Source organism: Periplaneta americana, chromosome 3 (genome assembly GCF_040183065.1).
Source record: "Periplaneta americana isolate PAMFEO1 chromosome 3, P.americana_PAMFEO1_priV1, whole genome shotgun sequence".
Taxonomy (NCBI): Eukaryota; Metazoa; Arthropoda; class Insecta; order Blattodea; family Blattidae; genus Periplaneta; species Periplaneta americana.
Window position 1 is genome coordinate 35,397,605 of NC_091119.1, and position 15,806 is coordinate 35,413,410.

General features: G+C 35.3%; 1 protein-coding gene across 2 annotated transcripts in view; it reads left to right on the plus strand.

Annotated features, from left to right (window-relative positions):
* LOC138695916 (oxysterol-binding protein-related protein 6-like) overlaps positions 1 to 15,806 on the plus strand; it is a 123,169-nt gene that overhangs the window by 42,104 nt on the left and 65,259 nt on the right. For both annotated transcript variants that reach the window (XM_069820278.1, XM_069820279.1), the window contains exon 3: positions 14,046 to 14,127. In XM_069820278.1, coding sequence (XP_069676379.1) covers positions 14,046 to 14,127 — 82 coding nt within the window. The remainder of the gene's footprint in view (positions 1 to 14,045; positions 14,128 to 15,806) is intronic.

Below are 15,806 nucleotides of genomic sequence, written 5' to 3' on the forward strand. Positions count from 1 at the left end.
ATTATTATTATTATTATTATTATTATTATTTGTGAGCATTATTTATTTTAACTTATAACTCGTGTTTGAGCCCACTCAGTGTTTTCCAAAAGTTGGCGCCACTGATGCTACTACTGAGTCATAGCGAATCAATATTCCCTCCTCCCCAGCCGAGTGCTGCTACCTATAAGCGAGGCCGTCACTACGAGTCATCTGCCATAAGCCTTTCGCACTGAACTCTTCATCCTGGAATGACTGCCAACCAGTGGCGGCTCGTGGATATTGAATTAAGGGGGGCTGCATACAAAAATAAACCAAGCAACTTACTTTATTTAAAGATTAGTTCCATGCGCCTTATTTTGTAAGTTGTGTTTGAATGAGACAGGCTCATGTCAGTAGATTTACTGGCATTTAAAAGAATCCTGCGGGACCAAATTCCGGCACACCGGCGACACTGATATAACCCCTGCAGTTGCGAGTGTCGTTAAATAAACCATACTTTAATTTTTTATATGCAGATTTGAACCTTAGAAATACATACTAGGTTCAAAAAGTTCCCGGAATTTTACTACCATTTTTCGTATTAATATATAACAAGGGATATTATACATTTGTTTTGTTGGTAACATTCATGATGTCATTTCCTTAAAGTTTGTTGATAATGGCAATTATTGGTTTTGAGTTGTAGGCAATTGTTTATCATAGTGTTTCGTTTGTTCGTCGCATTTTGTAATTATGTCCACAGAGCAAAGTACAAACATCAAGTTCTGTGTTTTGCTGGGGACATGATCAGTATGGCTGATGAAGATGGTGATTTCTTAAACAAAATGAAACTGGTGCTACTTGTACGACCCAGTCCCTAAACGACAGTCATCTGAGTGGAAATCGAAAACATCTCCTCGGAACCAGTTGTTTTCTACCCACTTTTCTGGACGTTTCCTTCTCACTGCGTCCCAGAGGCGACGGAGGGTTTCTACGTACAATTCTTTCGTTACAGTACGATCTTCTGGAATGAACTCATGGTGCATGAGACCCTGAGAGTCGAAGAAAACTTCCAACATAACTTTGCTTTAAGTGTGCTTAAATGCGACAGGCTCATGTCAGTAGATTTACTGGCATGAAAAAGAACTCCTGCGGGACAAAATTCCAGCACATCCGGCGATGCTGATATAACCTCTGCAGTTGCGAGTGTCGTTAAATAAAACATAACATTTAAAATAACTTTGCCTTTGGAAGTGTCCCTAGGAAACTTTTGCTTCCGAGGAGATGTTTTCGATTTCCACTCAGGTGACTGTCGTTTAGGGACTGGGTCGTACAAGTAGCACCAGTTTCATTTTGTTTAAGAAATCACCATCTTCATCAGCCATACTGATCATGTCCCCAGCAAAACACAGAACTTGATGTTTGTACTTTGCTCTGTGGACATAATTACAAAATGCGACGAACAAACGAAACACTATGATAAACAATTGCCTACAACTCAAAACCAATAATTGCCATTATCAACAAACTTTAAGGAAATGACATCATGAATGTTACCAACAAAACAAATGTATAATATCCCTTGTTATATATTAATACGAAAAATGGTAGTAAAATTCCGGGAACTTTTTGAACCTAGTAGTATCTAACTGGCGATGTTGTAGTTGGTTGTATAATATATCTACATGATGCATCAATAAATGAAAAAACTGAGCCAGAAATTGAATTCAGGATCTTCAAGAGTACGCACCAGGGTGCTTGCCTCATTTATTGTGATGTTGTTAGATGTTTCAGATTCCATTATGGTTTGAAAATATTCTGGCAATGGCTCCTTCTTCTCATGAACAACATTTACTGTTCTTATTTTAAAACTCCATCTTGTTGCCCCAGCTAATGGAATTGTCTTTGAAACACATTAATCTAATACAGACTGTGAGGAGATCGAGAGAATAAAGCAGGGATACTGGATAAATTAGCAAAAAATATGCGAGTCTTTGTATTTTGTTTAGCGGCTCTTTCCATTATGAGATTCAACTGATGGGCACTTAATTTCACATTTCTCCTGAATTGTTAAGGTACTCAACTGAATAGACTGTAAATATTGTACAGAATTAAACATTGTTGCACTTGTTATACTCACAAGATTAAAGAAAATGTATTTAAAACTGCGCGCTACTGACAAACTGCTGCAAATTTTGCAGCTCCTGGAAACTCTGAATTCATGGCAAGAGGCAGCAGGGGGAAGGGTAAAACTAACGCGCAAAGCATCCGAGACGAGACTGGCAGCTCCAGGGGTGGAAGTGGCTTCACCCTATAGTCCTTATCTCGGGTTTCGCTCTGGCAGCACCAGGGGAGGAAGTGACTTCACTAACAATTGCGTGCATACCATTGAGAGCGAATTTTTTTTTTTTAATTCGAGCCGCTAGATAAGAGACTGTATAATAAATGTTTTTCACAACATAAAACGAGAAGAGCCACAAATGTCTGGAGGTGCTGCAGCTCCGCAGCCCCACTTCGAAAGCCGCCCCTGCTGCCAACAGTGAATTTAATATATGGAAGGTTCAGAGTGAAACCAAGTATCACAATACATTGTTATTACGAACTTATAGGCCTACTGTTACTAGGTATAATAACTCAAATTTTTGAGTAGGTTAAGCCTCAAAAGCCTCTTAAGAGCTTCGCCACTGCTGCATACAGTGAAAGTGTCTCTTAGAAGCAAGGAAAGGTGCACTGTAGAAGCCTTTCCTTACCAACAAATAATAATATTTACCCAACATTTTGTAAATTTTATACAAGTTTGGTCATATAACATTGTGTTAATTATTGTCAAGGAAACAGAAATTGCAGGTTTTAACCCCAAAACTCAATGACTTGGGAACCCTTCGGCCTTGTCAACCATATCAAGGATTTTTATCACTAAGGAGCGGATTTTTATGTGCTAAAAATTTAAATATATTTATTTTTTATGTGCTAAAAAGTACGAAAATATTTGCAAAAAATAAAAAATAAAAAATATTTTTTTTTAATATGACAAAAATGCCTTACTTCACTTGAAAAAAAAGTTACTAGGTACGCACCAATCACACTTGAGTATCAGTTGCTAGTAGTTGTCCGAGAATTGCAGTGAACAACAAAGGTCATTTCCAAATTCTCCATCACAAATGCATGCCGATTGTCTCTGAACAACGACTTATACTGTGAAAACGATCTTTCCACAACACAGGACGTCAGACGTGCATATTTAAAGAGAGGAATGTCACAAACACCTGCACCGTCAATTTCACCTACAGGCACACCCTGTAATACTTGAGCAACTTCACACATTTTTTATATCCACTGTTTTGCCGTGAATGCACACGTGAAGCAGCGGCAATGTACTTATTTCCAGACAAATGTTGGGTTACCTGAGAGCTCTGATCTGCACTTACTGATTTACCACATGGTTGGCAAAATAACACCTTTCCGTCGGTAGTAAAAATGTTTTTAAATTCATCTACATATTGCTGTAGACGCGATCTTACACTCGATTTGATTTTAGGCATCGTAAGAGTCTAATATACACACGTCTTAACGTAAAAAAATGTTTCTAGCTACTGACTATGTCGGAGAAAAGCTTCCTATAGCGATGCCACCACGTCTACACTACGCAGCTTATGCTTATGGTCCGATAACTGGGAATCACAAGAAAATGTATTTCCTCACTTCATAGGCATGAGCGAGAGGCGAGAGATTTGTTTAAATTAAATAATGTTTATATCCGAGCTCTTATCCGTTGTGTTTCACAAACAAAGCGCGGAATGAAATCACCTTCAGCAACAATAAACATTCCTAATTATGTGTTGCAAAATCTCTCCTTCTTGTCCATGTTAATTTATTCTCATATAATAACATTGATATGCTGCCTAGCAGTTCTTACAACTTGAGGCGATACTATTACAAAAATGGATCACGATACACCATACAGCCCATAGAAACACGAATCAACCAAGAATTCTTAAAAAGATAACGTATTTCTGAGTGATATAATTGATTTAGTTTCAAAATATTTTAAAGTTCTTGTAAAAAAATTATTTAAATAAAAAAAACTCCAAGATTTATATGTTTATAATAGATTTCCTGAAAATATGTATTTACATAAATTTTTTGTGACCGGAGAACAGGCAGTCGCAGGTTCGATTCCCGCTCGAGGTTGTGAAATTTTTCTTTCATACCATGGCATGATTGTGACTATAATAGTATTTAATTCATTAATATCTCACATCAACGGACGTATATACGTCACCCAAACATCGTAAGATGAAGATAACATTTGTAAAGTTTCTTTCCAGCCATAAGCAGTGCTGACTAAGATCAGACGCTATGGACAGTACTCTATAACAGAGTCGCCAGTATGAAAGGATAATTCCGAGCCTTTGGCGTGAGACGAACTCGATAGCTCAGTGGTAGAGCGCCTGACCGGAGAACAGGAAGTCGCAGGTTCGATTTCCGCTCGAGGTTGTGAAATTTTTCTTTCATACCATGGCTTGATTGTGACTATAATAGTATTTAATTCATTAATATGTCACATCAACGGACGTATATACGTCACCCAAATATCGTAAGATGAAAATATGTGTTTTTATGTAAAAAATAAAATTTGGGTTTTAAACTTGAAACTTGACATTCGGAATTTTTAACTTTGTTAATTGTGTTTTATCACACGCAAGAAAAATATTTAATTACATAGGAATCCGCTCCTTATTCATCACCTCTTAAAGATACTCGAACCTCGATTCCAGTGACAAACATGGTAACTGTTGTGTTACATCATTGTAGAATGTCTCCATGCGGGAATTGGAAACCAACCATGTTGAAATATAACATTAATCTTCTTTTCGTTGTTTAATTATTGCATGCCCTGTCATATACATAAATGCAGTAATGTTTTTTCTGTGTGAACTCTCACTATCTGAGTGGCTATAATTGTCGCAGTCTGTGTCTAGTACATGTCCGCTTTCATACAACTGTGTCAGTGGAGAGCATGTAATGTTTTTACTGTGTTTCATACCACCTTCTAATCTCACTCTCTGGCTCTTGAGTATAGAAAGGACATTAAATCAACATTCGATCCAATCTATGATATACGGAGCGTGGTGGTCTCACTGTAGCATGTCTGCCTGGTATTTGGGAGTTCCGGGTTTCCAGTGCTGAGGCTAGCATTCCTGAAGGTTTCATGCTTTACCTCAGTTATTACAGGTGAATAGTTGGGATGGTACCTTAAAATAGGTCACAACTAAATCCTTGTCAATATAAGATCCATAATTCTTTCATTGATAGTATTACTGTATTTTCCGGACCATAAACCTTGTAGTTTTTCATCTTACGAAAGAGAAGCTTGTTTTCTGATATAAGTATGGTTGTTTACATCTGTTTCAGTTATCAAGATTTTTCTGTTAGTGTTTTATTTCATTGTTGTAAAGAAAATACATCACACATATCTGAGTACTTTTATTTTCAATAATAATAATAATAATAATAATAATAATAATAATAATAATAATAATAATAATAATAATTTTATTGGTTTCTCTTTCTTTTCAATCTCTCCCACCACCATCATTATCAATCGTATTACCTTTACCATCACAATCTCCTCCATTACCACTACCATTACCACCTCCACCACTACTATTTTTCGTATACCTTCTGCTCGTTTTTCTTGGCATTATTTTATGGTTTTCTTTTCTTCTCATTTGTCATTTCACCACTCCTACTGCTTGGTTTTCATAATCTTATTCTGCACATCCTTTCTCTCACTCTCATCTTTCTTATGAATTTCCGTCTTCCTCTTATTCTTTTCTCTTACTTGTAGTTAGTCTTAATCATACTCTACAGCAGCCGTGGCGAAAATGTAGTTGTGCTCCGAGCCACTGTATAACCTGCAACGTACATAGCACCTATGGAGGGAGGCGAACACCCGAAGGGGAAGTGAAGCAACTGTCTGACTTATTAACGGATTTTCATTTTCCTTACGTCAAGTGCTTAAATATAATTTTATACAGTACAAGGCTACAAACTAATGTTTAGTACATGTAACGAAGAAAAGAATTAACAATAAATGAACAATATCAGAATGTCTCTGTGACAAAGTTTCAAAATCAGGAATTATGTCACTTACTCCCAGTCGTAGTTGATCACGAATATTTGTCTGTCAGTCGTGATCTAAATTTGGTTTTTACTATTTTCATTGTTGAAAATAATTTTTCACAAACGTAAGTTGCAGCAAACATAGCTTCAACAGAGCAAGCGAAAGAACGAAGCTTCGGATATTTATTTTTTGGCAAAGATTTGAAAGTTCAACATTTGTCAAGTCCTTACATCTAGCTTTCATTTGACATCACTTAGTAAATCAATGAGTTCAAATTGAAGAGCTAACTGCATTATTCGTACATCTGCTGAAAAAGGTTCGACGTACAGAGATGATGATGATGATGATGACGATGATATTATTATTATTATTATTATTATTATTATTATTATTATTATTATTATTATTAACATTTAACTTTTAATGTTTCTTCAGTAACATGTAGTATAATGCCGTTTTATGTTATACAACTGCTTTTCTCGTAATACTTGTGAACAAATCATACATTTAATATGCTCATCATATTGATAGCAAAAAAATGCGTCCTCCCATCCTACTTGAAACTTTCGTTTCTGTAGAGGTACATGGTTTCGAGAGAGACATATGCCACTCGCAGGTCAGAGACAAATACAAATGAAACGCAGTTTGACTCCAGTGAGTGAGAGAGTGGGGGGTTGGGGAAGGTTAGAAGCAAGAGAAATGCATAGGTCTCACTGTGAGCCACAATGTACTCGCGAGTCGCATTCTCGCCACGGCTGCTCTACAGTTTATATTTCTTCTTTTCTTTACCTTCATTATTTTCCTCTACTTTTCGTCCCAACCTTCCTTTTCTCTTTTTCACTTCTTTCACTTATCATTCTGATCATCAATTTCCTCTGCTCTTTCTTGACTCTTACTTCATCATCATCATCATCATCATCATCATCATCATCATCATCGGCATTACGCCTGTAGTTTAGCCTTAGCCTCCCTCAGAACATCCGACCAATCACTCCTGTCTAATGCTCGTGTTCTCCATCTTCTAATTCCAACTTTTGTTAGGTCAGCCTGAACCTCATCCAGCCATCTCAATTTAGGTCGTCCGACTTTCCTTCTTCCTACTGGCAATGCATCTAGTAGAGTTTTGGGTGTGCGATTGTTCTCCATCCTGGCTACGTGTCCCAGCCACTCTAATCTTCTGAGTTTTATGTCAACAACAATGTTAATATCTTTATATAATTCATATAACTCAGCATTTGTTCTGATTCGCCAAAACCCTTGCTCATAAGTAGGCCCAAAGATTTTCCGTAATACTTTCCTTTCCCAGGCATTTAAGATCTTTATTGCCCGTTCAGGTAGAGTCCAGGTTTCACTTCCATATACTACTTTTGGTTTAATAATAGTTTTATATATTCTTATTTTAACGTTTTGACTCTTACTTATAGTTGTTATTATCCTAATTCTCCGTTCTTTCTTTCTTTCTTTCTTTCTTTCTATCTTTCTTTCTTTCTTTCCTTCCTTCCTTCTCAATCTTAACTTTATACTTCTCTTTTTCTTCATTTTCTTTTCACCTGCTTATAGTTTTTCTTATCTTAATTCTTCTTTTCTTCTTTTATGTCTCTTCTACTTCTCATTTCTCATTCTTAACCTCATTCTCCATTTTCCCCTTTTTCTTTTCACCTACTTCTGGTTCTTATCTTAATTTCTTTGTTTCTGTTCTTCAATCTCTTGTTCTTAACCTCATTCCCCGTTTTTTTTGTCTTGTAGTTCTTATCCGAATTCTTAATTTTGTTTTCTTCTATTTGTTCTTAATTTCATACTTCTTTTTCTTTTCTCCTATTTCTAATCCTAATTCTCTTTTTTCTTTCTTCTCTTCTGTTTCCCGTTATTATCTTCATACTCTTTTCCTTTTCTTTTCTCGTAGCTGTAATTCTGTAGCTGCATTTAGATTGGCAACAGGCCATGATTGTTTGGCCGAACACTTGCATAGAATTGGAGTATATCAGTCCCCTAACTGCCCATTGTGCAACTCAAACCAAGAAATGGATTCGGAACACCTCAAAATCTGTGCTTCAGTGGCTGACCATGATAACATCTTTGAAAAATATTGGAGTGCAAGAGGTCAAATGACTTTATTGTCAAACGCCTGGCATTAGAAAACAACAACAACAATTCTTATTGCAATTCTTTTTTCAAATTTATTGTTTTTAGTCTCATTTCTTTTCATTTTCTTCTTCTTTTCTTACTTCCGAGTTTATCTTGTCCTAATTCTCTTTTCCTTTTCCTATTTTCTTCCATTTCTCGTTCTTATCGTTAATTTATATTGCTTTTTTTTTTTTTATATGTCTCATTCTTATACTTCCGTTTACCAGAATTATTGAAAATGTAACATAAGTATTTCATCAACACTAAAGTTAGACTATTAAGATATCTTTCGACCCAAGTGGTCTGTCCATGTTTTTGGCCCATCTAGAAATCTCTCATTGACGCAGGTCAACTGAGAAAGACAGTTATGATTTGTCCTAACAAATGACCTATCTGCTTCTTCAGATATTACTTAATTCCCGTCTATAGTATTCACTTTCAACTTGTCTGGAGTTGCTATTCTTATTTGAAAATAAAGTCTGGTGAAGCCTTGTAAAGACTTCAGAAACCTCATTTGTAAAGCCTTCATACCCTACTCTCCATAACACATACTTCACTTCATTCAAAGGAGCAGATTTAGAAGTGTACAACGTGCACACGTAGTTTAGATTTATAAAGGATCATTTCACATTATTTCGTTAACTCTTTTCGATCACTGTACTTTAATATCAGTGTTTTTCGGAGAATAATGCCACTTTAATAAAAAAAAGAATATGAGATGGTCTGGAAAATCCGGTGTAATGCGAACTTTGAAGGAAGCGCACCTTATCCTTGGGAAAGAAGCCTTACATTCCTGGGTTGTGGTCTATCTTACAGGGCTCCCACTGTGCCACTTATTCTATTGTCAAATTACTGTTTTCACAAAAATCACTGCAATAAATGTTTTCCACGATACTTTACTCACTTTTTTGCCACTTTTCCTACTATATATTTTATAGTATGGAATTTTCACACGTGTTTTGTTATGTATATCCACTATGAGTAAAGTGCAAGCCAGCTGAAATTAACAATTTTTGATGTTGTTATATTATTTTGTGCAAGACTTTGTTCTATTTTAATCTTTTAATTTAAAGATTTTAAATGTAATATTTTCAAAGGTTACATTCTTTTTACCAAATAGTTTATGGGGTTACATATTTCTTCTCTCCAATTGTAAATGGATTCCCTAGGGATATATTTGCAGGTGAATTACAATATTTATGGTTAAACTGAAAATCTTTAATGTTACAGCATGTTTACTGACAAGCATGCTATAGTCTAAGCTTTTGTGTTTTCGTGCATGAAAGATATAGCTTTTCTTCCAGATATTTTGATCACTTATTTTTTATTATAACAAATGAGAGGCGAAATTGAGTTATACGTATTTTTATGACGATATACTTTCAATGTATTAAGTTTTGGTAAATACCATTTTTATACTTAGGAGTTTTAAATTGATGCAGCTTTCATATTAAATTTTATGCTCGACCATGCCGAAATGTAGTAATTATACACCTGGTAGCAGTCCTTTAATGCATGTCATTAAAGCACAGGTGTTCAGCCAATGACAACTCAGCTTACAGGTGTTCAGCCAATGACAACTCAGCTTACAGGTGTTCAGCCAATGACAAGTCAGCTTTGTACCGTTATAAAACCGCAAGTATCGATTATTCTCGGATATGCAATCGAAAGAGAATTAACGAAAAGTCACGGAGGCTGGAAATCCAATACTGTCGCAGAAGGTTATGTTCTGTTACTATAATAATTAGCGTTAATTGTAAATAATACTCAAATAAATTCAATTTGTCATCTCGTTTTTCAATGTCGAATTCAATAATCAAGGTTATATCAAGTTTAACGGGATTACATCAAGGTCAATGAATTATTGTTCCTCGGAAAAAATCAATACTTTCGCGTCTGCGCACATCTCACAATTCACGACCTAGAACAAGGTCACTTCCGATCTTGTCAGATACAAATAAAATGTATACATCTGAATAATTTCAAGTTAGAAATATGGTCGAGCATAAAAAGTCGTATGAAACTTGCCTATAATGGTAATTAAGACGCTCGTATGAATATTATGAAACTTGCTTGCGCTCGTTTCATAAACATCCATACTTGCGTCTTAATTATTATCATTAGAGGCTCGTTGCATAATATACTATTCTGATATTGGTCATTCAGCTTTAAAGATTCAGAACCCAGCTCCATATTCCATAAATATACAGCTGCAAATGTAGATTGATCAGATTATAATGTGTTATTAAGTTCTTTTGTTGAACGAAGTAAATGGCATATTTATAAGAGCTTTTGTTTCAGAAGCACAGTACCATGATCACTTTCCAGAAATAGCCTGTTAATTGGATTCCCATATTTCAGCCACATAGTTAGAACTTTTAATGACTGCAGAGATATTTTGGGGAGAACAATAATTTGAACATGCTACGCTTTAGATCATAGCCTAGTGCTCTGTCATGCTTTGACTGTCTTTTTGTGTTCTTTATTGGCATGCATTCAATTTATATTAGTAGGTGGTGTTAAACATATGTGTGAAGAAATATTTCTGTTGAGTGTATTGATTATAGAGAATCAGTAGATTAATTATAAATTTATGAAAGTAATTAATTTAATCCATGTAATTCAGCAAATAGGGATTGAAAATTTAATTTCTTTCTGGCACAAATATACTGGTAACTTAATTAATTTGTATTTGTCTGCATCATTAGAAAATTAGTGGCCTAGATAATTTTTTTCTTGAAGTAAGGGCCGTAATTGATATTGCATCCCAATGAAGATATTCTGTAGTGGCTTGAACTAGGTATACACCGACTTTGTTCCAAAATGGGGCTAATCAGCAATTAAATTATTGTATGCTGCAACATAGATTTAGAAATGAATAAGAACAAAGTACATTTATACAAATAATAATCCTCTTGATTGTGATTTGTCATTAGAGAACTGGCCTTCTATGCCCAAGGTTGCGGGTTCGATCCCAGGCCAGGTCGATGGCATTTAAGTGTGCTTAAATGCGACAGACTCATATCAGTAGATTTACTGGCATGTAAAAGAACTCCTGCAGGACAAAACTCCGGTACATCTGGCAACGGTGATATAACCTCTGCAGTTGCGAGCGTCGTTAAATAAAACATAACATTTTTTCGTCAATAGAGTAGCCTATTCATGGGTTCCAACCCACCACCTCCACCTACTTAAGGAATTGGGCCTTTTGGCCTGTTCCATATTTACTCTTGCGAGGAGAGTGGAAAAACTTCAGGCATGCACAAGTACTGGAACATCCTGATTATGTGGTCAGCATGGATTAATGATACTGCATAAGACAACACAGTACAAATATTAGACCAGTGTTTCTCCACCACCAGGCCGTGACCTGATACTGGGCTCTGGATCAATTATACTGGACTACGAGATATTCTCCTACAATTTGTTATTTTACTTTTCTAAGCATTTTGACCTCAGAATACAGAATATCCATCATTATTGCTTAAAACTGAATTCCATTTTTGCTTCATATGTTTAGTGACGGATATATCTGGCTCTCGATTAATTGTATTATTTTATCTTTTAATTGCAGAGCTTCAGGCATCTCCAGACTTACGGTTTCTAATATGGTGACGGTTTTTTGGCAAGTCTTGAAAGTTTTGTAATAACCTGTCTGAAACTAGAGTCTGTACGATCTTGATTGAAGCAGAATCTCTGCTATCCAATGTGTTAATAATTTCAGTATCTTTATTGTAATATTTGGCATGATAACCATACCGTTTCATAGGCTTATGCTACTCGCTTATGAAGTTGTTTGCATTCAGTCATCTCCCTACACTACATTGGCTGGTATGCATAAAGTTGAAGTAAATACTATTGCTAAGGTTTTCGTAATATATGCTATGATCTTTATGTATAAAAACCCATATTAAATTCTTTCCTGCGTAGCAGAAAATTGATCTGGAAGGCCCTGTTTAGTTTGTGCTAGCATTCATAGTATAAACCACTATTTATATGCATAACAAGAAGTATATACTTCTACTTCTAAGTGTGAAGTAAGAAAAATCGTGTTTGAGACTTTGTTAGCTCAGCATAAGCATTTGTAGGTTTAATATGACAGAATTTATGCAAATTCGCGCTAGAAAAACCTACAAGGAAAGAGAGAACCATCAGAACGTGATTATAAATAGTTATATACGTTTTACAAATAAAAAATGTTATATGATCAATATTTGTAATGAACTACATTTGATTTTGAGATAGGTCTAACTGGAATTCTACCTATCAGTTGATTTTTTTGTTGTTATTTAAAGTAATATATTTTTAGCAAAATGATTCTGTGGTGTATTTGTAATACATTTAATTTACGTAAAAAAAAACTCCGTGTGCGTACAATAATAATTCAATTACATGTAAATTTAATGACTAACATTTTGAGCCTGTCTGATTTATGTCTCATTTTTACTTTACTTTTTATTTATTTTCTTCATAATTTGCTTTTCGTACATTTTTTTCTTGCTGTAAACTTCCATCTCAACTTTCATAGCCTGGATGACTTTTTCTTTATCACTTTTTGCAGCAGGAGTTTGCGACTTGTTTAATAATGCCGGCTGGATATTTTTCCAGTAGATCAACAAACAGCAGTTATTCTCATGCTCTCTCTTTACACTTTCCACTTCGTCGTAATTGTCCATTTTTCTTGTTATACTAACCAGATTTTGAGGACAACAATCAATTTTCCCACAAAGAAATTAATATAAATGCACGGAAGGCGAAAACTAACGAATTTTAGCGGATAAATCCGAAGTACTGTCAATATAATAGAATACGCTTGATAGTTTATACTACTGCCACTTAGTACATACTTCGTAGTAGTAGTATGCATACAAAACGAAGTATATACTTGTACTTCAAGTATCTTCTATGTATGTCGAAGCAAAGATAATGCTATAACTTTATGCACACCACTCATTATGACATTGCAAGCAAAAGGTCAATTTACTTCATACCATTCTAGCAATACTGGGTAGTAAGTTGCGAACACTATTCATGACCCTGCAGTCAGAGACGTTTAGAGTGGGACTTAATTCCCATATCTAGGTTGGATTGTTACTGTAGATTTGTTAAATCTGGTGACTTTAAGGAAACTGAGTCTATTCTTTAGTGTATTCAGGGATATCAATCTGTTAACATCATCCCTTTCTGCAAGCAGACAGATCAGAATACATAATATATAATGCATAGTCACACTGGTGAAGAGTCACCATCCACTCCCTCCATTAATACAAAAAACTAAATCACTTGAGTCGTGTACTTTAGTTCTGTTACAAAAATGCAAGTATTTGTTGTCATATATAAGCATCATGTATTCTGCATGATCGAAAACAGGATGAACTCAAAATTTTGCTGTAAGGCTGACAACTTCTTTCCACAAAGATCAGGAGATACCCTTTGAAAATTTCAGTAGATAAAAATATTGCAAGACAGATTTTATCGACTCCAGTTTTGTATGTTATTTTCAGTCCACCTTACTCCATATTGTCATATTGTAATGAATAGGATCTAGGTACTTTGAGGGCCATAACGAGAAATAATAAACGAAAAAAAATTTGTATTCATCTTTGTTCTACAGATGAATGTTGCCGTATTTGTCAGAGAGAATTAGCTTTTCAACTCCTGAGTTAAATTGAAGAATAACCCGTTATGTGATAGACTTTGCAGTGTAACTATATTTTGTTGCAGTTTTATTTGTTTTGGATAGCCTAATTTCAGTGTCTTTTCTTTCCACCTCTTCTATCCTTCACTGTTCATGGCACATTCTTGATGTTGTATGTTTGATTTTGATTCCTAGGAGGCCAGTGTGGAGAGCAACAGTTTGTCGGCAGAATCTAATAATGATCCTTTGCCGAAAACACCACCCAAAGAAATTGCAGGTAAGTTATAGATATATAATAGAATGTAACTAAAAGTATTATCTCTAAACACTGTATGTCTAATAGATTCATTCTAATTATTTTTTGTATATTTATATACTGATACCTGAAACCTTACTTAGTTTCAGAAACTTACTCATAGTTATTTCTTGTAATATTCTGTGCCCTAGATTTTTTTATGCAGAACATTTGGTGTTTTTTGATACTTCATGGAACACGAGTGCGATTTAAGACTTTTACTGTGTTCATCGCTGCGAGATTTATGAGCTTTTGCATGGTGTTAGAGAAATATGTTTTGGAGCTACATTGCAGCTTCATCAAAGAAGACAAAGAAATGTATGCTCGTGGAAAGAAAAAATGAGTGGCCTAAATATATTTTCATGGTAGCCAGGTTGTACAGCTGTTCCTAACTTTTGTATTTTACTATCTTCATGATTCTGCTTACTGTTTTTCCTCCCATGGCTTTAGAACGAACCTAATCTTGTTCTGCTGTTACTTACAAATGGCTTTTAAGGAACCTGCAAGTTCATTGCCGCCCTCACATAAGCCCGCCATCGGTCCCTATTCTGTGCAAGATTAATCTAGTCTCTATCATCATATCTCACCTCCCTCAAATCCATTTTAATATTGTCCTCCCATCTACATCTCGACCTTCCGAAAGGTCTTTTTCCCTCCGGTCTCTGAACTAACACTCTATATGCATTTCTGGATTCGCCCATACATGCTACAAACGTCTGGATTTAATGTTCCTAATTATGTCAGGTGAAGAACACAATGCGTGCAGTTCTGTGTTGTGTAACTTTCTCCATTCTCCTGTAACTTCATCCCCCTTAGTCCCAAGTATTTTCCTAAGCACCTTATTCTCAAACACCCTTAATCTGTGTTCCTCTCTCAAAGTTTCACAACCATACAGAACAACTGGTACTATAACTGTTTATAAATTCTAACTTTTAGATTTTTTGACAGCAGGCTAGATGACAAAAGCTTCTCAACCGAATAATAACAGGCATTTTCCATATTTATTCTGCGTTTAAATTTCCTCCCGAGTGTCATTTATATTTGTTACTGTTGCTCCAAGATATTTGAATTTTTCCACCTCTTCGAAGGATAAATCTCCAATTTTTATATTTCCATTTCGTACAATATTCTTGTCACGAGACATGATCATATACTTTGTCTTTTCGGGATTTACTTCCAAACCTATCACTTTACTTGCTTCAAGTAAAATTTCCTTGTTTTCCCTAATCGTTTGTGGATTTTCTCCTAACATATTCACGTCATCCGCATAGACAAGAAGCTGATGTAACCCGTTCAATTCCAAACCCTGTCTGTTATCCTGAACTTTCCTAATGGCATATTCTAGAGCAAAGTTAAAGAGTAAAGGTGATAGTGTAACTCCTTGCTTTAGCCCGCAGTGAATTGGAAAAGCATCAGATAGAAACTGGCCTATACAGACTGTGCTGTAAGTTTCACTGGGACACATTTTAATTAATCGAACTAGTTTCTTGGGAATACCAAATTCAATAAGAATATTATATAAAACTTCTCTCTTAACCGAGTCATATGCCTTCTTGAAATCTGTGAATAACTGATGTACTGTATCCTTATACTCTCATTTTTTCTCCAATATCTGTCGAATACAAAAAATGTGATCAATACTCGATCTATTACGCCTAAAA